At 36.2% G+C, this 25,819-nt stretch overlaps 1 protein-coding gene across 4 annotated transcripts in view; it reads right to left on the reverse strand.

Annotated features, from left to right (window-relative positions):
- Positions 1-25,819, reverse strand: part of LOC134748237 (hypoxia-inducible factor 1-alpha-like) — a 117,064-nt gene that overhangs the window by 66,898 nt on the left and 24,347 nt on the right. For 2 of the 4 annotated variants that reach the window (XM_063682960.1, XM_063682957.1), the window contains exons 2-6: positions 19,432-19,619; positions 18,683-18,855; positions 15,229-15,405; positions 14,029-14,249; positions 12,796-12,902 (exon numbers count right to left, since the gene is read on the reverse strand). In XM_063682960.1, the coding sequence (XP_063539030.1) occupies positions 12,796-12,902; positions 14,029-14,249; positions 15,229-15,405; positions 18,683-18,855; positions 19,432-19,619 (866 nt within the window). Of the gene's footprint in view, positions 1-12,795; positions 12,903-14,028; positions 14,250-15,228; positions 15,406-18,682; positions 18,856-19,148; positions 19,267-19,431; positions 19,620-20,623; positions 20,772-25,819 lie in introns of those variants that run through there. The other 2 variants (XM_063682958.1, XM_063682961.1) reach the window with 2 other exon arrangements.

Genomic DNA, 25,819 nt, shown 5'->3' on the forward strand with positions numbered 1-25,819 from the left:
TAAAAACAAATGAAGATTGTTTCTTCATTATCAGCAACTGAATATTTCCACTGGTGCTTTCAGCGCCAATACAATGTTAATCCCCTTCATCCTAGCCAAGCCATTCACTACTGCTATACAGGGTGGTCAAAAAACATGTGCATTCCCGTTGCCAGGGATGTTTTGGGATTATACTGAGCAACTTTTACTATGGGACCAATTACGAAATCGCGAAAAAATGTTTTTACCCTGTATAAGAAACCTCTACTAATCTACCATTATATTAGACAGCTTGCACACTTATTAAAATGCCGTACAAATTCAAAAAACTTGATATGCAGGATTGCTTGAAAAAAAAAAATCTCCGACAAAGGCGTAATATTCGTGTCATCGCAAGGCAGACCTTATAAATATGCAAACCACGTGAACTTCGTCTCCCGTTTGATTGCGTTACCGCGGGTTACATAAGAATATGCCCTTCAAACTTTTTTCCGATCTGAGAGTAGGTGCTTGTGGAAAGTGTTTACTGTGTCGCTAGCAGAGCAAATATTTGAGGAGGTAGAGTACCTTGATTCAAAAATACAATACCAATGAAAACATTGTGAGTATAATTTAGTTTAACTGTTATTATTCGAGCTTGTCTGTAAGATCAGACATAAATAATTAGGGGGTTAAAAACTGTAAAGGCCAGAAAGTTTTACGGAATTGACAATAGCAGAGTCGCCTGTAATTAAAAAGTGTTTACTTTTTCGCTAGTTGGATAAACATTTGAGGACGGCGAGTATATCTATCTAGAAAAAACCACAGATAAGAGCGACAGCCTCAATAAAATCTTGAGCTTAAGTACATCCATTAGCTCGTAGCAGTTACCGGTTCACCAAAGCTGGATAACTTAAGCAAAAACAAAAAACCTGCCCTTGAAAGTTTTCTGATTTGACTTGCTTGTACTTGGAAACTGTGTACAAAGTAAACAGTTAGCGGACAAACATTTAAACAGGTCGAGCATCTTGAAACAACAACAGACAAGACCAACAGATTCATGAATATTATGAGTCTAAATTTAGCTTACCAACACATGAGCCAGATGAACAATGTGAGTCTACGAAAATAAGAGCGAACACGGGAGACATAACGGCGAAGGCACGGCACCCACGCGATGGATACATGCCATACACAGATTCAAGGGATTTTTAGTATCCGGAAAACAATTTAATATAGTTTGAAAAAAAAAGATAGATGGAGAAGAAAAACCTACCGGGTTATTACGATCCTTACTTTTGTTGAAGCAACAAAAACGAAAAGAGGCATAACAATGTACACAACAATTGCATAATAAGTTGCGCTGCGCGCTGTTGGTAAAACAGAACGCTTCTGCGGTTTTTGTGCGACGTGCCATTACTTCTTTACTTCCTATTAAACAGGGTATAGAGAGATTAAGAGATGAGAATCAGGGAGATGAAGAGTCGGCCGGAAAATTCGTCTAGCTTTATTCACTTTCCGTAAAATTTCAAAGTGCCAACTTGTCATAAACTTTATAAGAAATCAGACTTGGCTTACAAGGCAGCCCAGTAAATAAGATTATTGCCAATGGAAAGACACTTTCCTGCTAAGTTCTCCAAGGGTCTTATGTGGATTTACTGAGTAACATTTTTATGTATTTCGCTCGTTGTATCAAGTCATAAACTTTGTTTATAAATGAGCCATTTCTGTTAGCGAGAAATGCCTATCCCCGGAAATAACTGCATGTCAAAAATGAATAACTTCCACTGTAGTAAAACTATGAAAACGGATTATATCGCGTATATTGAATTTATAATACATCCCGACGTTTCGAACTCTTTACAGCGTTCGTGGTCAACGGGTGACTGAGGAAAAATTACAAAATGCAAAAATACCCACATACTAAAATAATGAACAATCATAGACTACAAACTTTAAGGCTGGTTGTACATGCAAAATCGGTTCATAAGGCTAGTTATACACTATAATTATTTTTCAAGTAAAGATATATATATATACGCGATAAAAAAAAAAACTATGCCGGCTCCAACCCTACACCACGGACCCGAGAAGATTTAATTCCCTCCTAAATTGTAGGAGGGTATCCCAATATGGGACCGGCAACAAACTCGGCGGGACACATCTTTTCAAAACATCAGAATGTCCAGCATCATCCAACACTACGGTCTCACAGTCTATGTCTCGCTTGCTCCTTTATCAGGTGGACTACAGGATCCCAAGCTGGTGGTAGAGAAAAGCCATCTTCCCTATTAAAGTTTGGATATTTCTTAATCTCAATGGCCTCAGTCACCCGTTGACCACGAACGCTGTAAAGAGTTCGAAACGTCGGGATGTATTATAAATTCAATATACGCGATATAATCCGTTTTCATAGTTTTATTTCATGAGTAACTATCGCGGTAACCGAAGACAATATTTCCACTGTAGTGTTTGAAAAGGCAACCTCAATTATTATATAATTTCTATAAAATCAATTGAAGTCGGAAAAAGCGCGAGCAGAGCTTTCTTACAAGACGAAAAAGGTGCAATAATAGTATTTATTGGACATATGGGAACACTGACCCAGACCTTCCTGATTTTATGGAAAGTGGATTGGAGGCAACACTGAAAATTCACATTCGCATTAGATCCACGAATTCGATAATATAAATTGGAGATGACGAATAACAGTTAGATGATATCAGAACGGTTGAATCTTTACGTTCATCGGAAGGGTTATGGCGGAGCAACACGGGACCCGGTCGTAACAATAACATATATTCGCACGTTAAATATTTCCTTGGTTATATTGTCAGTCTGTGCAAAGGAAAGGCATTCCTGTTTAACGACTTTGCGCAACTTCCTACAGAGCTTCAGAGAATCGGCAACTTGGTGATGATTTAAAGGATTGTTTTTATTTTATTTTATGTGTAGCAAGTTTGGCAGATTTTTTTGTGTTTTAAAAAAATAATGTTGGCTAATGCAAGTTAATCGAACACTTTAGTAATTCTTGGTATTTGAATGAGCTTAATTAGTAACGACACTGATTAATAATGGTGCTGTGTGTTTTTGTGTACAGTCGCCATCAGATATATCGGAGCGGCCAAGGTGTTCACAATATCTGTCTTGACAATAGAGGCGTGTTCATATATTTGTGAGCGTCTTGGCCGCTCCGATATATCTGATGGCGACTGTACCCATTTCAACGTGATGATACAGACGGAAATATCTCTTGTATTCCAAATACTGAACCAAAGCACGAAAATTCTTCATATCTCTTTGAACTCGTCACTCTCGAACTCTGTCACTCCACTCGACTTTCCACGATTAATTTTATGAACAAAGAAAAGGGTACTTTATCTAATAGCTTACTTGCTTTAACTTTGTTTAGAACTTCCCCACTTGTTTAAGTATTTAGTAAATCCAGTTAGTTATTCACTATTAAAACCGCATATTTCCGGCTTGGCAACAAATCTCGCGGGAAAAGCTTCTGTTGAACATAAATATATAAAAGTTTTACGAGATTCTCAATTCGGCTGGACTATTTTTCGCCTGTAATATAGGTACATAATAATAACATACCTACAGGTTAAATATATAATAATAGTTATTGGATTGATTAAATAGACTAAATAAAGGGTTACGTTAAAGAAGACAAAGAAAAACCGGACAAGTGCGAGTCGGACTCGCCGACTTCCGTACTTTTTAGTAGGTATTTGTTGTTATAGCGGCAACAGAAATACATCATCTGTGAAAATTTCAACTGTCTAGCTATCACGGTTGATGAGATACAGCCTGGTGACAGACAGACGGACAGAGGAGTCTTAGTAATAGGGCCCGTTTTTACCCTTTGGGTACGGAACCCTAAAAAAATAGAGGCATAGGCAGCACAAAAGGAAGAAGTGCCCATAAAAGTAGGTATAGAAAATGTGCTTCACAGACAATATTGTGGTTCTCTCAAATGACAAAAGAATCTTATTGATCTTGTAGTCGTGTTTGGATGGAATATATGGAACTTGGTTCACTTGTCGTTATTTATTTGATATCCGTAGTTACCAAATGCTGTTGTATTAGTTTTAATATGACATCTTGTCCCAGGATCGATAATTTCGTTTTTATCTAATAGTAGTTGGCGGGAACTGTCAGATGCTCTATCTTATCTGTAAAACGCAATCGATATCTTTTAAGATTATTTTGGGTGTTTCCTCAATATACACGTTAAGCTTAAGCAAAGAGGATATAATTAGATAGAGCGGTACTGTCATAGTAGATTTTGTAACCACAGTAAATTCACTGCCATCTATCGACACACTTTAAAACTAAAAATGAAGATTTATAAAAATACGATAAAATGTATTTAAATATGGATAAATGTTTTTTTTATTTGCATTAATTATTTTTATGATTTTGACCCGTTCTTTCACTGATATGCGTTAAAATTGTTAAATAACAAACGAAACCGTCAACGCCATCTATACGACAGTAGGCCAAAGCTAGTAGCGCCCTGTGATCGAGAATCAAATTTTCTTGATTTTCGAGGCACGTTTTTTTCCTTAGACTGTATCCATCTATTACGGAGTTATATCTATCTTTGGCTTAAGGAAGTAAAATAAATAAATAATATCAAAGCGGATATAATAAGATAGAGCGGTACTGTCATAGTACATTTTGTAACCACAGTAAGTTCACTGCCATCTCGACACACGATTAAAACTAAAAATGAAAATATCAAAAAATGTATTTATATACGGATAAATGATTTTTTTATGTGCATTTATTATATTAATTATTTTTATATGATTTTGACCTTATGATTTTGTTCTTTCACTGATATGCGTTAAAATTGTTAAATAACAAACGAAACCGTCAACGCCATCTCTTCTACGAGAGTAGGCCAAAGGTAGTGGCGCCATCTGATCGAGAATCAAATTTCTTGATTTTCGAGGCACGTTTTTTCCTTAGACTGTATCCATCTATTACGGAGTTATATCTATCTTTGGCTTAAGGAAGTAAAATAAATAAATAATATATAATAAATAAAGGTTGAACACGCCAAAATTGGGGCACATTAAATTTCAAATGAAAAGAAATCAAAGGTACTGGAGCGAAATATATACCTATACACGTAGGAGGACTTAGCTCTTTCCTTGCGCAATTGTCGTTTTACATCTAACGTCGTGAGACGGTTTTCCTCAAACGACTTGATGGATAACACACACACACACAACACACATAACATGTGGATAACATAATATACACGTGTTTCGAAGATACCAAAAGAATTGATACGAAGAAAAGCGAATTATACCGAATTAGCTGGAATATTATAGGTAGGTATAGCTAAAAAGTTTCTTGGGAGACATTCTGAGACATAATTTAAAATACATCTCCAGACTTCTAAACGGCATTTAATTATACGTAACATTAACGACGGACCAAAAAGCTAGTTTATGATAAAGTTACTTAACAAGCGGCGTAATGGGACGTAACTCGGCTCAGAAGTTATAAATGTTTTAAATAAGTAAACCATTTTACCAGTTTTATTGTACGCGATCCTCGTACCATGAAAAGGGCACTCAAGAGGGTTGTGCGTAATAAAAGCTTTCAAGTTAAAAAGGACATTAAATTGTGCCCAAACCATATGTCCACAATATCCATTTTGCAACAATATTTTTATTTTAGGGAAATTATTTTTAGGGTTCCGTACCCAAAGGGTAAAAACGGGACCCTATTACTAAGCCTCCGCTGTCCGTCTGTCTGTCACCAGACTGTATCTCATGAACCGAATATAATCAGCTAGACAGTAGAAATTTTACAGATAATGTATTTTTGTTGCCGCTATAACAACAAATACTAAATAGTACGGAACCCTCGGTGGGAGAGTCCGACTTGTCCGAGTCGCACTTGTTCGGTTTTTTTGCATACAGTTAGTTTTAACTTTATTTTATGTTTACTAGTAAATACTGTTCCCTACTCATTCTATACTAGGCCAGGTATTAAGTTTATGTATCAGGGGTTCCCAAGCTATAAAGGAATCGTGCCAGTTTATATTTTTTCTCAAACATGCTATGTAATATTGATATTACGTTCTTTATAATAGGCTGGGAAGTATCACGTCTCCGGCGCAGCTAGACGAGGGGCCTGTAATGAAATTTCATACAAAGTTGCAGGCCTAGGCCGGGAAGTGGCTCTTTTTTAATTTCTATTTCACATATAATTGTGACACAGCATCATGGCATTCAGCCATAAAAAAAAAACTATAAGCAATATTTGCTTTTTGGTTCGTTTATGAGATTCTGCCAATACGCCTATTAAAAAAAAACAATAAACGATATTTGATTTATATATATATTTGGTCAAGCAAATCTTGTCAGTAAATAAGAACAAAAAAAAAACTATACTCATCCTTTTATTTTGGGTGTTAGTAATAGTGTAAGACAAAGATAGTATGATTGAAGAGGATTTATTAAACGTTTGAGAAAAGCACTATACTTACTTCGGCGTGAAAAGGGGTTGTCGGCCTCATAACTATCGGTATATATTCTATTCGGCCGACAACCCCTTCCTTCCCGGCCTCTGTAGTAATGTACTATTGCGGTTATAAGACCCAAGAAAATAATCCGGTATCCCCTAATGCTAAAGCTTCTGGGTCCTCTATTCGTGTCACTACTATCTATTGCACTTTAGATTTGTAAAAACATACATTAAACTAAAAGAGAAATTTTCTTACAACAACCTTATTACCTACGTTATTACAGACATTTCCGTCAAATAACCTTTTTAAAGCCGCCATGACACTTTCTTGAGAGAATGTCCATTAAAATATGGCCGGAGTGGGTTCGCATAACTGATACAAATACAGGCAGGCAGCGCGTGTCGCGCGTGGCTCGAATATCAAAACAAATGGATGGATGGATAATGGCGAAAAATGGCGGAGAGTTGCGTAACATTTTGATAAAGTTTAAGAAGGGGTGCAAAGCCAGGAAATTAGAAGGACACAAAGATATGTCATGTGACGGAAGAAATAGCCATCGTGCGGGTTATCTTAAGTACTCTGAAAATATGCTTTTTTTTTACTTGGTTGTCAGATCCTTCGGCTATATCACAAGCTATTTCATACTCTTGCCCATTACATTTCACGACGTTAATGTTGGCTTATATGTTAGAAATGAAGTACTTTGAGGCGGACCCCTAATTAAGCTGACTTTGCCGTATTGGCCGTGAATGGGCGGGACCCACGAAAATAGCTGAACGGAAGCGGATATAAAGGAGTTATTAGTTTTGGTGGTTATTATTCGTCTTGATAAGACCTCTTTGTATCGGCTTCATTGAAAATATTGTAGGAGTATAGATAGAATCACGAAAGCTGGCCTGGATTTATTATGTGGATTTTGACAGTTCAGTACCTAAAAATATCGCGCAAGCTCATGAATCTATATAAACAGTTAAGTATTAGACTTCTTTTAGACTGTTTTCACCTATAAAAATATCACAATATTTACCAACGTCCGGAAACAACACAAACAAGACCAAACATTTTGTATGGCCCATATTATTATCGTCATATCATTCGTTAACTTAAGACTTTTTTAAATAGCTCTAAATCTTTACATACTTATTTCATAATAAATACACGCTGGATAAAGTTTAATCCAAGTATTCTACACATTTAGTTTAATACACATATTCTTGCAACTCGTCAATCATTATCGTCAAGTAAGTATTCAATTTCTTTCTCTGTCTGAAATATAAAACGACGGTAGTTAAGATATCGGAATACAATATGTATATAAAACGTATTAATGTATTGACCAAATTGTATGCGCTGTGAAAAATGTTTTATAAATAATAACATTAATAACTATCAACGTCATGATGAAATGTAAAAATAATGTTTTTTGTTTTTCTTCTTGTTATGGCTTTTGAATAATAATGTTAGAACTTCACACCTGGCACTTGCTACCAGCCAGACATCAATCGCTATCACTAATTTTTCTAATTTAAATCTATCTTTTTTTTTTATTTTTTTTTTTAGCCTGTTCGTGTGTCCCACTGCTGGGCAAAGGCCTCCCCTCTTTCCCGCCACTTGGCTCTATCCAAAGCACATTCCCGCCACTCAACACAGAATGTATTGAGGTCGTCCCGCCATCTCCGTTTGGGTCTGCCTCTGCCCCGAGATCCATCCTGTGGGATCCAGTCCGTGGCTAATTTGGCCCAGCGTTCTGGGTGCATTCGGCAGATGTGCCCTGCCCAGTCCCATTTCAGCTTGGCGGCCTTCACTTCTAAAATATCTAAACTAGATAGCCATAACGTTTTCTCATTATGAGAATTCAGTTAGTGTATATTTATTTGCGAACACCTGCACCTGCGTGTCAGCATCAAAAGTAACGAATCAGACAGTGCGTCAAAACTATCTACCATTACCTAATAGCTTAACAAGATGATATAAGTAGGATTACAAACTCGTACTTGTTGAGCATGATAGTTTATAGTTTCTAGTATTAAGTTCAATGTTTTTGTACGCCGTTTGGTAAAATATAGTGAAACTGTACATAATTATATAAAAGAACCACCACTGTAATTGTACCTATATTTACAAATAAAACACTTACTTACTTACTTAAGTCCCTATATGTGTTCTACACTAATACAAATAGACAGTGTAGAGATATAACATTAAAAACTTTCGCGTTTTGAACACATTACCTAAATCATTATTTATACCCGGGTCTATCACGAATTTATTTTGTTACGTGTCCGAGTGAAACCTGTTTGGAAAAGCATTCCAGGAAAGTAGATAGGTACTTTTGGAGTGGCGTTGTTTCATCGGCTACAATTGATGCTGAGTGTACGTTTAGTACGTTTACCTCTCAACTAACTGGGTGGGTACTTCCTGACTCAACGCTTCCATGACATTTATCATTGCTATCAGACTGTCCCTTTCAGGTCAATTTGGCCTTTATACACGCTTATTAAACTACTTTAGAAATGTAGATATAAAAGAAAGATACGAATAAAAATTTCATGTTACCATCATAAATACAGTATAAAGAACTTTATTCATTTGTAAAACGGGACTTAATCGCGTATTTAAGTTTTAAGATTTACCTCCGACGTTTCGAGGACGGCGTTGCCCCCTTGGTCTCGGAGAAGACTGGCTAAAGTTGACATTAACATCTTCTAGCCGAGCGAGTTTTTCGCACTTGGTCTTGTTTATCAACTTGAACGTTCTGCGCACTAAGTCCCGTTTTACAATTTGATAATGTGTGTAAAAATCGTGAAAGTTTAAATCAGTGTAAAGAACTTTACTTTTTCTTATATTTTTTAGTGGTTACTGTGCAGCAAATAAAATGAGAAAAATAATAGCGTCGTCAACGGAAGGTGTGGCCGTCGGCCAAGTGTGCTAAAATAACTCCGGATAAAAAAACAATTTTTACGCGTGTCGTCCTCATGTTATGTAACTGAAATAAACTCGTTAGAAAATTTGATAAAAACATTTACCACGGAGTTGATTCTTGTCTTTTATAAAGAAACGCATAAAGGTCGATATAAAGTTGTGTTTGCTCTAGGCGGCGTCACATTAGCAAAGTAATAATCTCATATACTTTGTTGTATAACTTAAAAAAATATGTAAAAAAAAATGGGTGCCACTTCGTCTCGCGCTTGACGGGTTTTTACTTTCTATATGGATAATGCAATCAAGACAAATAATACTGAGTGCCTCGCAAAACTCCCAAAAGACAAGATTTTTAAATATAAGCGGAGATTAAACTAACAGAGAACCGCTATGTCTCTGATACTGCCTATCTAAGATTGGAGGAAGTTATGAAGAAAAATAACGCACGAGTAAACATAATCAATTGATAAACACCATGCTTCTTTTATCATAATCTATATAAAAGATTATGACGCTCCGCGCTATGTACGCAGCAACTAGATTTTTTATCACAACTGCTAATAAAGGATTCCACGCGATCAGGGGCCCATTTCTCGACCGGTATTAGACTAATATCAAAGATAGATATAACTCCGTAATAGATGGATACAGTCTAAGGAAAAAACGTGCCTCGAAAATCAAGAAAATTTGATTCTCGTTCAGAGGGCGCTACTAGTTTTGGCCTACAGTCGTATAGATGGCGTTGACGGTTTCGTTTGTTATTTAACAATTTTAACGCATATCAGTGAAAGAACATGGGTCAAAATTATAAAAATAATTAATGCAAATAAAAAAAATCATTTTTCTATATTTAAATACATTCTATCGTATTTTTATAAATCTTCATTTGTGTCGACAGATGGCAGTGAATTTACTGGGGTTACAAAATTTACTATGACAGTACCGCTCTAGTATAAGTTACTCTATGCTAATATCATAGAGTAACTGATACTAGAGCGTTTGGCGTTGGGCGTTGGTTTGTAACCCCAGTAAATTCACTGCCATCTGTCGACACACTTTAAAACTAAAAATAAATATTTATAAAAATACGATAAAATGTATTTAAATATGGATAAATGATTTTTTTTATTTGCATTAATTATTTTTAGGATTTTGACCCATGTTCTTTCACTGATATGCGTTAAAATTATAAATAACACACGAAACCGTCAACGCCCTCTATACGAGTGTAGGCCAAAACTAGTGGCGCCCTCTGATCGAGAATCAAATTTTCGTGATTTTCGAGGCACGTTTTTTCCTTAGACTGTATCCATCTATTACGGAGTTATATCTATCATTGCTAATATTATTAGTCCACGAACTGTCAATTCAAATCGTATGGGCATGGGTTACCATGGCAATACACTAAACAAATTACTCTACTCTGCACGTTTTACTTATCATGAAGTTACTGTACACTTGTAATACAGTCAGAGGATCAAACAATGCCGCAAGTCTCTGCCACCTTTTCCCGTTCGCGTTCAAAAGTGTCTTCCACTCTGTAATTGTTTTACATAGAGATACTTATCTCTCGTCTTATCCGCTTCTATATTTTCACTTAAATATTATAAGTGTAACAGCTGTCATCCCGTACAATTTCAAAATTATAAAGAAAACATTCCTTCATCCTTCAGCGAAAATACTGCCGATGGGTTAGCGCAACTATTTTCATGTTTTCATACAAGTGCTGCCACCTGTCGAACACTGCGACAGTCGACTAAGTTTCCGGAGATCGAGATATAAACACGGTGTAAAAACATTCGCTCAGCGTCGTTTGACAGTTTCAACGCTGAAGTACAGAGGGCGTTGTAACCATTGACCTAATTACACGAAATTTCAGCTGACGAGCCGTTTGAAAAAAAAGAACTAATCGATAAGGTAATTTCATTGCACCTCACTCTCTCATCAAGCGAAATGTGAGATGCAATACACATTGCACAAAGAAATTGGATAGTTGGAATACCACCCTTAGAGTAGATAAATTATACTTTTAGTATTTGTGTAATATTTTTAGGTAAACTAAACGAATTCTTCCGATTTAGCTTAAGGGTCATTCCAGCGAAAACGACACCAAAGGTGAAAAAATCAAACTGTGTTACATTGAAATCAATATCTAGAGGAAAGTTTATGAATCATATTTTTAGGAAACAATAAGTTTGAATCGAATTTTAATCGTTTTTGCGTTTTAATCATTTTTGAACGTGCCTATAGTAGTAGCTTTGATCATGCCGTCACACGGTGCTGTCCCACCCGTCACAAGCTATGAGAAGCATTTTTATTTTATTTTTACAAATTGCATAAATTTCATTGCATAAATTATACATGTACCTAATTCAGACATTCTCAGAAACAATATATAAAAAAGTTATTTAATAAAAATTGCACAGTTTGTTACAATTTGCGAAGTGTCTCAGTAACCTCGCAAGCCCCTTCCACACTCGTGCGCGAACGCGAGTGTGGGGTCGATTTAGCTGATTAGCGAACTAGACTCCAGACTCGCTTTCGCGGCTTCGCGCCGTGATTCGCGCATTAGTGTGGAAGGGCCCTGCAGAGGAGAGGCCATTTGAGGCCATGTCCCACCCGTCACGCTTCTTAATACCATCTATTTCTAATAATAATAATAAAAACTTTTTTTAATGGTAAAGTATAAATGATTGCTTAGGGATATTTTTATATAGTATTTAATACAAATATTGTAGTTGTTAGGAAGAAATAAATCAGTGTAGGTAAAAATAGGAGTAAAAATGTCCCACCCGTCACTGTGCAATGACCCTTAAGCGTGTTCTGGGTCGTACAAGTGCAAAGTTTACAGTAAGTTTACCCAGATTCAATGTTTGAACAGTTTGAAATAAATAACAGTGCACCATAAAAAACCGGCCAAAGTAAAAATGTCCCAAAATGTTTGCGTCTCACATTTTGCTTAGTGAGAGAGTGAGACGCAATTCACATTGGACCAGGAAATTTGACAGGAGGAATACCAACCTAACCCAGGTTCAATGTTTGAACAGTTTGAAATAAATAACAGTGGACCTTAAAAAACTATATTTTTTAGACTACATATTACAAATTATAATAGAAATTTCAATATTTACTCTAATATAAAAAAGTAGGTTACCGAAAGAGCTATAAAGGCGTCCCACGTATCACAACTATGACTTCAAAAGTAGGTCAGAGTCAGAATGATACTTTACTGGAACGTTCGAATCAAACGAATATCGATTAGCAAACGACTTAGTGCAAGGTCAAATGTTCTATTTTTTGTAAGAAGTATAAATACCTGTTTATTCATAATATTCAATTCTAAATGGTCTATTGCATATAGAAATATAGGTAAGGCGTCATATGCAATAAAAAAGAGAAAACTCAATAAAAACACTTACGTGATTTGAATTGATGAACCAACGATGCGCAATCAGCCGAGTGGTGGTAGTCGTAAAGGGAATGACCCACCAACTCGTCCTTGCCGAAACCCAGCGTCTTCGTCAGACTGTAAAAGAAAAAAAGAAGTAATATAAAAAATAAATAAAACCCAGAATTGGCATTTTATTTAATAAAAGCCTTTAAAGTACAAAAAAGTTAGAATAAGTCACTTCATAGTACTAAATATTCTGTATCAAAAAAAATAGAAAATGATAATATCATGGGGCGGTCATTTCTGAAGGTTAAAGTACAATAAATTAGAGAAATGCAACCCAGAACTTAGTCAAAGTTAAAAGAATTAAAGCAAAAGTTCTAAAACGAAATAAATATTTTGTTTGGAACACAAAGTCCTACATCCTTCGTGAAGGTCACTCGCAAATGAGGCCAGACTTAGACTTCCTATGTTTAGGTTATGAATATGATAGATTTACCGGTAGATGACCTTGCATGACCTAGCTAATGCCACTCCCTTCACATCAGGTATCTAAGTAATTCAAACGATATTTTGATTAAAAAAAATTACAAATCAGATAATAAGTCAAGGATCTCGACTTGCTATTGTACTAAACTTACAAAGTTGTTCAAATATCCCGCCATTTCTGCCAAATCCAGGAACAAAAACACTATCCTTCAAGGATTTATATACACAAACACTTTTATGACTACACAGAAACTGTACACACCACAACACTCTTTAAAACATAAAACAATACCGACACCCGTAAGTTTATCACGGACTATGTACAAAACCGCGAAATCATTCGTGTTTAACCTACAAAATACATTTGAAGGTGATATTTTTGTTGATATTGCCCGGCCGTGTATGGAAGCGCGGTGTTAAACGCGCACATGGGAGTTCAGTGGCCTCTTTAACTCGGTCAGGTAAAGCGGCTTTTGGATATTTTTTACAGCGCCACCTTTTGTAGCGATAAGGAAATGGTACCTAGTTATTGTAGCCGTCTAAGGAACTAAATGCCGACGTAGTTTCAACATTTACATAAAGATGGCGGAACATTTAGAAGAGAAGTGTTTTGAGAAATGTTTGAATGCATAAGTACAGTCGCCATCAGATATATCTGAGCGGCCGAGGTGCTCAAAAGTATCTGAACACGCACTTAACCCTTGGTATTCAGATATTTGTGAGCACCTTGGCCGCTCCGCGCAGTTTGTAAGAACAAGTTTTATAAACTTACGTTTCATCAATGTATGTGAACTTCATATCAAGGCTGTGCTTGGTCAGAAAAGTCTTGCTGTCCAGCGGTATCTCTATATTAGACGGATGGGGTATGGGACGGCCCACTGCGACCAGCGAAGGCAGCTTGGCGGAATTCTCGTCTTTCTTGTCTTCTCCTTCCGACTTCTCGGGTTTTTTGGTCTCTGGGGGGACCAGCATGTGGCCCGTTACGTGGATAACCTGAAATGAAATTGAACTTGTAGTGGTATGAACATTGATAATTAAGGTTGAGAATAACGAGCCACAGCCTGTGTTGCACATCACAGAGTGCGCTGCTGTTGTTTTAGCAAAAAAAGATTTATTGCGGATTTAGATTTCCTATTGTATGAAGATGCATTATCTGCAATAAAGTTGTTAAATGTACCTACGTTATATTATGTTCTGACGAACATAGATTATTATTCGCACGTACAGTTAAAATAACTTGAAGTGTTTGAATTTAAAAAAATAATGCATCCATTTTACGCGGCACTAATACTTACTTAAATAGTTTAGATCTGAGTAAGTATTAATTTAATTAATTTATTTATTTATTCAATTTGTCACGAGATGTATTATTGAAATTAATTACACTAATAAAGAGCCGATGTCACCAATATACACACAAATATTTCTTTTATTTAAGTTTCTTTTGTTTAAATGCATTTAGAACAGGTGTGCATGTTTATTGCATCCAATTTATTAATTACCTACCTAACCTACTTTATGCAATGTTTCAAAACAAGTTTTGATATTGTTATTAAATATTTTGGTACAATTAGCGAAAACAATAATCACGCAACTTTCACAGAATTTTCTAGAAGCAAACGACGGAAATATTTAAGTTACTAACGAGTTATCAATTTAGGGCACAAGACAAAGGGCTCGGATATTGGAGTAACGACTTATTGTGTGTCTACGCGGTGATCAATTTGGAACAATGTATGTTTCAAGTTCGTTTCTAAGGGCTTGAATAATTATTTTAGGTATATTAGTATAGATGTGATTGCAGCGTATTAACTCATGTTTTTCAAGAGAACACTTGGCTCAACTCTCTATTTTCATTTCATATTTTTTATCTTAAGGCGGTTCCCTGAGCCAGAAGGCGAAAATTTCTCCTTATATGATCATGTTTTTCTAAGAGGCGTTAATATTCGCGTTAATTTGGGAAAAAACAAACCTTGAAAGAAGCGGACTTGAGATGCACATTGCGTCCCTTGCTGGTAAGCGTACACTTTAGACGGAGCAGCAGATCGCGCCGTCCATCTTGCTGACCGTTTGAGCGGAGAGCCTCGCGTATCTCGTCGTGGTCGCAGGGATGGCTGAACTCGAACACGCTTTGACCCATAATTTCCATCTGAAAACAAGAGTTATTGTTTTTCAAATAACTATAGAAGTTAGTGTTAGAAGTTTAATACAACTTTAGTACTAGACATTGTTTAATGAAAAAGTTTTTCTCTCGTTCAAGAATTAAACTATAATAAAATAAATAAATGTCAAAAAAATTCAAATCTACTAGTAGCTTTATTGTATTTTTATTTATATATTTATATCAATCAGAAACAAACTGAACCAATATGGTGTCGATGAAATCGAAATACGAAAGTGAATTTCGGCATTAGAGCTACGTTTTCAATTAATTTAGGTCAAACGGTAAGTATAACTTCCCCGGGCTAAAATAATATAGTTAACGAAACTACAGTAAAACGCTTTGCATTGATTAGTTTCAACCAAATTTTCGTGAGTTTTCTCGAATGTACCGATGGCATGCCTTCGATGCCGCTTTCTCTTAGCGTATGTATTGTTGCACAACAAAGCTATAGGCGCTTGTCTCATACATAAAGTATTCCATACTTATTAATGTTTTACCATTGTTATTAATGTTTTCTATTAACTTTAAATTAGTTAATTTGTGAGTAGTTATGTACAGTCAAGGTACTTATTTGAATTCTTTCGTCCTTATCACAATAATAATCTATAATGTACTTAAACGGAAATTATATGACACCTGTCGAAGAGACCATTGTAAATTGGTGTAATACGCGGGAAATCGTATAAATGGGTTCCACTGTACTTAAATAATTAACAGATTTTATCTACTTATTGACACCACTTTTTATTAAAAAAACAGTGAAATTTAAGACACATTGCGTTGTATAGGGAATTCCTATTACAACTATAAATAATTTAGGGCTTTCTATGAATCAATAGGAAAACCGTTTTAATTATCCTGTTTATTCGTAACCTAGGTATTACATAAAATACCTAAACCTAAATTAAGTGATCATTACATATTCAGCGAATACCTATGTAAATGAAATAAACAGCATAGGTAAGTATACGTATTGTTTTATTCAGTTGTCCGATTCATTTTTTACTAGCTAAATATTTTGAAAATGATTTAAGTTGAGACGAGAGTTAATAATTTTCCTTGTCGGAAAAAACGGAAACATAACAGCTATTTCCACATTAGTGTTAATTAGTATTATGTAACTCAAACAATCCTATATACATAAACGTGGCATGGTTACCAGTACAATTTCACATTGGGTTAACGGTGTAACGGGTTAACCTCGGGTTAGTGGGATGGTGCAAGTGGCGCTTATTCTGTGCTTACACTACGTATCAGTTTCTATGGATTTATTCAATTGTTACTATTAGGAATCATTCAATTGCTTCTGACATATCAAGCTAAATCCTATTGTTTGTTAAGCCTAGAATCTAGATGTACCACTTTCTTTTACAATAAGTCATAATACGGGTGTATATTCCGTTCCACTAACAAGAGGGTCTACCGGGAACATCGATAATCGACATTTCGTTATCTGCCTCTATTGCTGCATATTCCAGCAATAAAGAGGCAAACAGACAAGCGAAATGGCTCGCGGTAGGCCCTAAGCCCTCCAAGCCATTAATATTAAGAATTATTCCATTCGTTAATTTAATCGGCTCGTGCGCGGTGACGTCACGAGGCCGACCCACTTGCGCCGGCGCTGCGTGCGTGCACACGTGGTTTGATCGAGGTATTTTTGTTCCTTGCTATTTGGATATTTATTTACTTTGTTTTGGCGGTCATATATATATTATTGTGTTGTATGGTGGTTATCTGGTTATCTTTCAAACTTTTATTTAGGGATGTCGAATATGTGGATGCACTGAACTAAGCTTCCTAAAATTAAACTAGGTATCAAAACTATTTTGTAATTTCTAAACATACATGGATACATATTATAGGCAGGTAGTGCCAATAAGATTAATTATCTATTGATTCTAAAGTGAAGATATGAAAAGGTGGTCGCCTATTTTTGTCCTATTTTAAGCTGTATCATGTATACCTATTACCTATGTTCGTTTAGATTGAACTTTAGACTTCATTAGACCTCATCGAGCTCACTGATTTTTTTATCGCATAAATATGGACGCATCTAGATTATAGCAACACATTTTTTTATATTTATATAAATGTATTATTAATGTATTGACAAGTGGATTAGTTGCCAATAAGTTTTATAAATATTTTAAGCAATACATAATAAAAACATTTTTATTCAGCATTGTTCCTCATTTTCTGCTTTTATTTCCTCTGTCTAAAATGAAATGTGACGTTTTCAAGTATAAGGTACCACATTGTCGCTTACCATAAGGACGAAATTTGATAGTATCTTTATACGAATAATCTGTCAGAGCGTCCTTGTGGCAAGCGACAAAGTGGTACCTTTTGCTTGAAAACGACACAAATATGCGTATAACAGCAACGGCACTATCTAACGCATCAAAGCCTAACCTTGCGAGATAATATATCATTACCATATAATATTAGGATTAGGAACGATTTTTGAAAACATTGTAGGTACTAAATGCTATTGATAGCCGTTATCAGAAAAGAGAACGTCCTCTATTCAAAGTGGATAAAACCATTTGTCGCTAAGCGACTAATGATTTACTTGTATGTGGTGCGACAATGGTATCTATAGTTGGTCAAGCAAATCTTGTCAGTAGAAAAAGGCGGCAAATTTAAAATATGTAGGCGCGAAGGATTATCGTTCCAAAAAAAATATGGATTTCGCGCCCTTTTTCTACTGACAAGATTTGCTTGACCAACTATAGCAATATTACTGGTGTTGGATAAGAATAAGATAATATACCATGCATGTAGGCCGAGCACATGATTGGCGCGACAGTATCTCGCCGCGAGATAGACTAACCGTCTTTTACTAACTGTATGAATTAAAGAGGAACGGGTAGTCTATGTCGAGATACTCTCGCGCCAATCATGTGCTAGCCCGGCTGGTTAATATGTCATCTGTCAAATCTGATATGTTCTAGTAAACCTTACGTAGATTAGATGAAACTCATGAATTAATAAAAAGCAAAATTTAAAACTTGGATATAATATGTACTTATTACTTACCTTGGTTACGGATAGTACATAAATATCTTATCATATTTTAGAAGTTTCACACACCCGCGAGTTTTAATGGCTGTTTGTTTTTCAAATAGGTAGCTTAGCAACGTTCTAATTCTAACCATCCGTCGACCTTATCTCTTTGAAATAAGATTTACGAACTCTCAATTAACATAACATAACACAGTATACATATGTACCTAACATTAACATGTAACCAAGATCTTACCTGTGAGACACCAAGGTGATCGGCGATATTTTCACTACAGTAAACGATGTCGCCTTGCTGGGACAGCACGAGGACGAACCCGTCCAAAGCCTTCATGTAGGACAGCTCTGAAGACAGTTCTTCCACGCCTTTGGGGTTTTCCATTTTCGGCTGGTCCTGCGTAGCATTGGGGACTGGAAGGAAATTAATCATAAGGTTAACTTAGCTTCGCTTCAACAATACCTAACTCACCGTTGGTGGTTTAAAAATTATAAGTTATTTGAGCACGAGATCCGGGCATTTTGAGCAGAGGATGAGGGAAGGTTATGCCGCGCTGTACCCGAACTTGGGGGTGTAGGTAGGCGAAAACAAGGCTCCATTGTAATCCTCGGTGCAGTGTAGACCGAGCTGTTCCACCTCCTCCTTATTTGCCGATCGCTATTCCATTAACTCCTACAACTTATTAACGAATAATACTTACGAGTACACAGTGAAACCACGTCGCGGGCCCTGAGGTAGGATATAGCGAGACGCATCACGGATGCCTTGTCAAGCTGTTCCACCTCCTCCTTATTTGCCGATCGCTATTCCATTAGCTCCAAGAACTTATTAACGATTAATACTTACGCAGTGAAACCACGTCGCGGGCCCTAAGGTAGGATATAGCGAGACGCATCACGGATGCCTCGCCGAGCTGTTGTTCTACCTCCTCCTTATTTGCCGATCGCTATTCCATTAGCTCCAAGAACTTATTAACGAATAATACTTACGCAGTGAAACCACGTCACGGGCCCTGAGGTAGGATATAGCGAGACGCATCACGGAGGCCTTGTCGAGCTGTTCCACCTCCTCCTTCTTGGCGGGCAACTGTTCCATCAGCTCCGAGAAGATCTGCATCTCCTTCGTGCGGCGACATCTCGCCGCGACGCGGGATTTCTCCTTGCGTTTCTCATTGTTCCTGGGAAAAAATGGCGATTGGTTAATTTCCTCACACTCATACCTACAGGGAAACTTTTTTATACAATTTTGGAGGAATGGACATTTTTGTTACATATCTTAAAATAATACAAGTAGGTAAAATGCACTATTTACTATTAAAATTAAGGCAAATTAATAATAACCCGAAAATCTTAAAGACTAATAAGGAAGAGTTACGATGAACGATAACACATTTATTTTAGTACCTAATGACAATTTATATTTATAGATTTACTAATGTTATCGCTGTAACAGTTTTATAACCTGAAAGTTGAGAAACTCCTACATTATAGAGTAAATAGAATAAATCATTATTACACAGTATATACAAAAACTTCACAGTTTAATATGAGATAACTGATTCTCATTACTATTCTAAAAATACATTTGTGACGTTTCCAAGCAAAAAGTCCCACGTTGTCGCTTGCCATAAGGACACTTTGACAGGTTATTCGTATAAACATACAAGCAAATCTCGTCCTTATGGTAAGCGACAAAGTGGGACCTTTGACTAGACTTCAACACATTCGAGCATTAACATGGAATGGAAACCCTTTGGAAATCAGATTCACGTACAAGAAGCAGGTAATGTTTACCCTTTTTAATATAAAATCATGATCATCATATAAAATGATAACTAGGCTGTTTAATTAAGTTTTGTAATTGCTCCGCCTCTTAATACTTAATGTTATCTTTATGTTAGTTTCAACAAGCAGCCAAGAAAGTACAAATTACAAAAGCTGACTAAATTGGGCGAGGATTGTCACATGAGTTCAAAAACGAGGCCACTATTAATGACAAGTTGATAGAAAGGTATCTACTCTATAGCGCTATAGCCTACATCATAGTCATCATACTTCGATTCATACTCGCAATTTCTAGGAGAAATTCTTACGGAGATCTAACTACCTATTACAAACAAAGATTAGTAACTAGGTTTGTAACTTAGTGCTACAGGAATAAATGTAAGTGTTTACAACTAACCTTTTCGATATAGACTGAAGTTTAGTTTCTTTCTCCAAAAACGCAGGTGCTCCGGGTATACACATTTTTACAACAATTAAAACATTTATTATTCAATATAATCAAGTGTAATTAAATTGACACGGGACACTTCTACTCCGAATCAGTAATAAGAATGATGGAATTAGTAATTACAAACTATATATCATTAATAAGTCATTATGTGCAAGCGCACAGTTATTTATCGCTAGTTCCAAACAGTACTAAGGATCGAATCATTTAGTAAATACATTCCTATGGTTAACTATCAGGTTTGAACAACGATGTCTACCACTGGCGCCCATTTTTGTTTTACAAGATAAAGTATTGACACAATAAATGTTGTTGACAGATTTCAAACGTCCCTGATAATAAATCATGTGGCGTTTATTTCAAGTACAATATATTTAGTAGTATTTGCCGACAGATAGAAAAGCTAAGCAGTAAAATCGCGTAAATTCCTAAGCCTAACACAAATAGGCTTAAGACAAAAGTAAAGACAAGAAATCAAGAGGCTGTAAAAGTTTTGTGACTTTTGTGGTCTACCGCAACAATGATAACAAAAATACTAATGAAACATGATTCAAATGGGCCATCGCATTACCGTTTTGACGCATGATGAGCCTGACGGGACCGTCATATCAAATTAATTTGATGTCAAGACAAAGAAAGACCGTGTGATCGAAGTAACATTTACGTACGACGATGATAATAGCTTATTTTCGGGGCTACCCGAGGTTTTACTTATTTATTTTTAATTTTTTTAAGCATTGTCCAAAAAACACTTTTATATCGATTGCTGTGAAAGATCTTACATATACGAAATCTACATATATTATCCAAGGTTCGTCTTTGACGTCTCTGAAAATGTGTCTAAGATTTTAATTTTAAACTAATTAACACAAAAGTTAAGAAAGGATACAGATCGAAGGTCATTGGGGTATGGGATCCCCTTAAAGGAAAAGAGAAATAAAATCAAACCATATTATTAAAAAAAAGTCAAGTAAACATAACCTAAATGTTGTCCAAAACAGTGGATCAAATCAATAGAGTATTCTGTATTTTGTGCAACAAACTGTAAACAAATAAATAATGTACCAGTTCTAACATAAATATATGACTAAGATGGCATGCATTATGCATTTAAGGTTGCAACTTTAGGATTGAACGCCCCTTAAAATGTTAAACATCAACTAATTAGTAATAAGTACTAATACAGGTTTGTTTGATATGAAGTCGTGCCACGTAAGGTCTTGTATTTCGCTGACCCAAGCTGAGACAAGTTTACGCAATGAGTTAATTGAATTTTAAATTAGTCATTAGATAAAAAGCAAGTGGACTGAAATATGTAGAAGTAGTACTAGAATTCCGTAGAACTCCGTTTAGCGAAAAAACAAATAATGTTTTGAAGCCTAAGTAAAAAGAAAAACCGGCCAAGTGCGAGTCGGACTCGCGCACGAAGGGTTCCGTACCATTACGGAAAAAAACAGCAAAAAAATCACGTTTGTTGTATGGGAGCCCCATTTAAATATTTATATTATTCTGTTTTTAGTATTTGTTGTTACAGCGGCAACAGAAATACATCATCTGTGAAAATTTCAACTGTCTAGCTATCACGGTTCATGGGATACAGCCTGGTGACAGACAGACGGACAGACGGACGGACAGACGGACAGCGGAGTCTTAGTAATAGGGTCCCGTTTTTACCCGTTGGGTACGGAACCCTAAAAATTACAAATTTAGCGCAATGACAAAGAATACCATTTAACGAGGCTTTAATTTTTAATACCATTAGCCCTATTTTGAGTTGATGCCTTCTCTGGCCTTAAAAGACGAAATAAGTAAGAAAGTTGTCCTACCTACCTACCTACCTACCTATCAGCCACGGACGTCCACTGCTGGACATAGACACCGCCACCGGGAGCGATCTCTACTATCTCTAGCACACTGCAGCCACCGGCTCCCAGTGACGCGTACGAGATCAAAGATCAACCGTCCATCTAGTTTATGGGTGTCCGACACTACGCTTACCCATCCGTGGCCGCCACTCTAGGACTTTTCTGTCCCAGCGGCCATCGAGGTCTCGACTCTTCGGGCTATGTGGCCTGCGGCCTGCGGGATACGGTTTGGTGCAGGATTCCGTTTTAGTATTAGTATACGTGCTAATATTACTAACGTTCACACGAGCATTCTGTTTGCGGGATACGCACGCATACTATAGAAAACTGGATCCTGCAGAAAACCGTACCCGCAAAAAACTGGACGTCAGTGGGAAAGCGGACTAATATATCCCTATCCGGTCTATATCTACTTGGCCTGCAACCTTTCGTTTCCCGGTCTCTATAGTAATGTACTATTCCTACATTTAGTTTGGCGAACCAAAGTAGTTAAGTATGACTAACATTAAATAACGTTATAGTTAAGATTAGGTGAGACAATTTATTCACAATGAAAGGTTCTCATTGGTTGTTGAGATAGGTTGACGTCAACAGTTCAACACAATGTTTAAAGACTTTAGTTTTTTATGTTTAAAAGTACTTGTAGAAGCCGTGTTATCGTTCAGCTAGCTCTTGTGTTAGCTAGTAATAAGAGCACTACAACAATAGAACTTTTGTAGACCAACATGTCTAAAATAGAACGCAAACTAAACACAAATCGCGTCTAAAAGAAAAACGAGTATCGGCGCTAGCAGCGATATACCCCGGCCACATACCCGACGAGTGGCTTGGGAAGTAGTGAAGTGAGGGAAGTATGCAGGGCAGTAAGGCGGCCGAAGACGAGTAGCGCGGCCACACTACGTCTCCCGAGCCACGTCACGTCGTCGTCGTCGGCCGTGGTAATAAGGACGGACATAGCGCTGCCAACGAAACGCGTTGAGGAAAAATCGATCGCCGTGTAAAATCCGAATGGGGGAGGAATATCGATAACTGCATATGATAACTGTAATTAGTTCCGAGGCTTCCAGTATTATTAAGTGTTGCCATGAATACAGAATTCTGTATTTATAAAATTTTAGACTACTGATATTTTTTTGAACCTATAATGTATTAAGAGTTGACATGTAATCATTTAGTAAACTTTATGGTCAGTATACTTTCGTTTATAGAACCACAACATTTCTGTCAGTGTATTATTAAGTGTTGTCATGAATACAGAATTCTGTATTTATAAAATTTTAGACTACTGATATTTTTTTGAACCTATAATGTATTAAGAGTTGACATGTAATCATTTAGTAAACTTTATGGTCAATATACTTTTGTTTATAGAACCACAATATTTCTGTCGGTGTGCCAGTTAATCAACTTGTAAAATAATATTGTCATAACTACACACACATTGCTCGTATAGGTGCCGGACTGCCGGATATAGTTATAATTGTATATAATCAATACCGATCATAAGAAAAATACTTTTTCACGCAATAATTTTCGTTCTTGGTCACACAAATTTTTCGCAACACGATTTCCAGGTTTAAGAAACTGATATAACCAGTCCAACTACCAATAAAATTTCTGAATTTGTATACTTACGGACACATTTTGCCCTTTATGTTTTTTTGTAAAGACCAAAATATAAGGAAAACGAAAACGGAAATAAACACTCGTTTCTTTGCTGTAAATTAAATAGGACCAGTTGGTTTTTGGACATCAATTTCATAATATTTAGATCAGTATGGTTTTTACTCACTATTATTTTTAGTCGCTTTTGGCTGTTTTTTAGTTTAAGTGCGATCATCAATTTCATATTATTTTTCTAAATTATTAATATGATAGGTTATTTGGATATGATCATAAAGTATCACGATCATACTCATTAGCACGGTCCTGGTCAATGTTATTATATGTAAAGTAGTAAAAATAACCAAAGTTCACCGACATAAACAATTTGTATTCAGCGAATATCAATATATAAATATCAATCCATACTAATATTATAAATGCGAAAGTCAGTCTGTCTGTGTGTTACCTCTTCACGCTTAAACCGCTGAACCGATTTAGTTGAAATTTTGTATACAGATAGTTTGAGTCCCGGGGAAGGACATAGGATACTTTTTATCTCAGAACTCACCCCTCAAGGGGGTGAAAAGGGGGGTGGAATTTTTTATGGGGAATCAATAACCGCTAAACCGATTTAGATGAAACTTGGTATGGGGATAGTTTGAGCTGTGGGAAAGGATATAGAATAACTTTTATCCCCGAAATCATCCCTTAAGGGTGTAAAAAATGGGGTGGAAATGTATAGTGTGGACCAATTTGGGACTGAAAAAATTTGTTTAAGAATTAAGTGTTTAAATTACTAATTCCACGCAGACGAAGTCGCGGGCAAAAGCTAGTATATAAATAATTTCGTTAAATCAGATTAAACCTTATTAAATCGATATAGTGAGATGATACGTTTTAAGTATATCGGGGAACTCAGGGTGCTGCATTCGAACCTAACAAATTTAACAAATTTATCTGTTGACAAATGAATGGTTTATGAAGTCTGTGATGAAGTCTCATGTGTATTTTAATTCATACTAATATTATAAATGCGAAAGTCTGTCTGTCTGTCTGTGTGTTCCCTCTTCACGCTTAAACCGCTGAACCGATTTAGAAGAAATTTAGCATAGAGATAGGTTGAGTCCCTGAGAAGGACATCGGATAGTTTTTATCCCGAAAATCATCCCTTAAGAAAGTAAAAAGCGGGATGGAATTGAGATAATTAACGGAGTGCCTGCTAATTTGTGTGCATAATATGCTCAAATTTAGATTGCTATGAAATTTTTTCCAGGCGCTATTCTTACTCTAGCTGCTGTTACTAAGTCCACGCAGACGAAGTCGCGGGCAAAAGCTAGTACTTAATACATAAATGCGAAAGTCTGTCTGCCTGTGTGTTACCTCTTCACGCTTAAACCGCTGAACCGATTTAGTTGAAATTTGGTATACAGATAGTTTGAGTCCCGGGGAAGGACATAGGAATCCTATATCCTATGATAGGATACTTTTTATCCCAGAACTCACCCCTCAAGGGAGTGAAAAGGGGGTGGAAATTTGTATGGGGAATCAATAACCGCTGAACCGATTTACAATACAATACAATACAATCATTTATTAATAAAATTAAAATTTTACACGTCATAGTAATGATATTACAATGCTATTCTAAATTAAATTATTATTCACATACATTAAA

This window comes from Cydia strobilella, chromosome 16 (genome assembly GCF_947568885.1).
Source record: "Cydia strobilella chromosome 16, ilCydStro3.1, whole genome shotgun sequence".
NCBI lineage: Eukaryota > Metazoa > Arthropoda > Insecta > Lepidoptera > Tortricidae > Cydia > Cydia strobilella.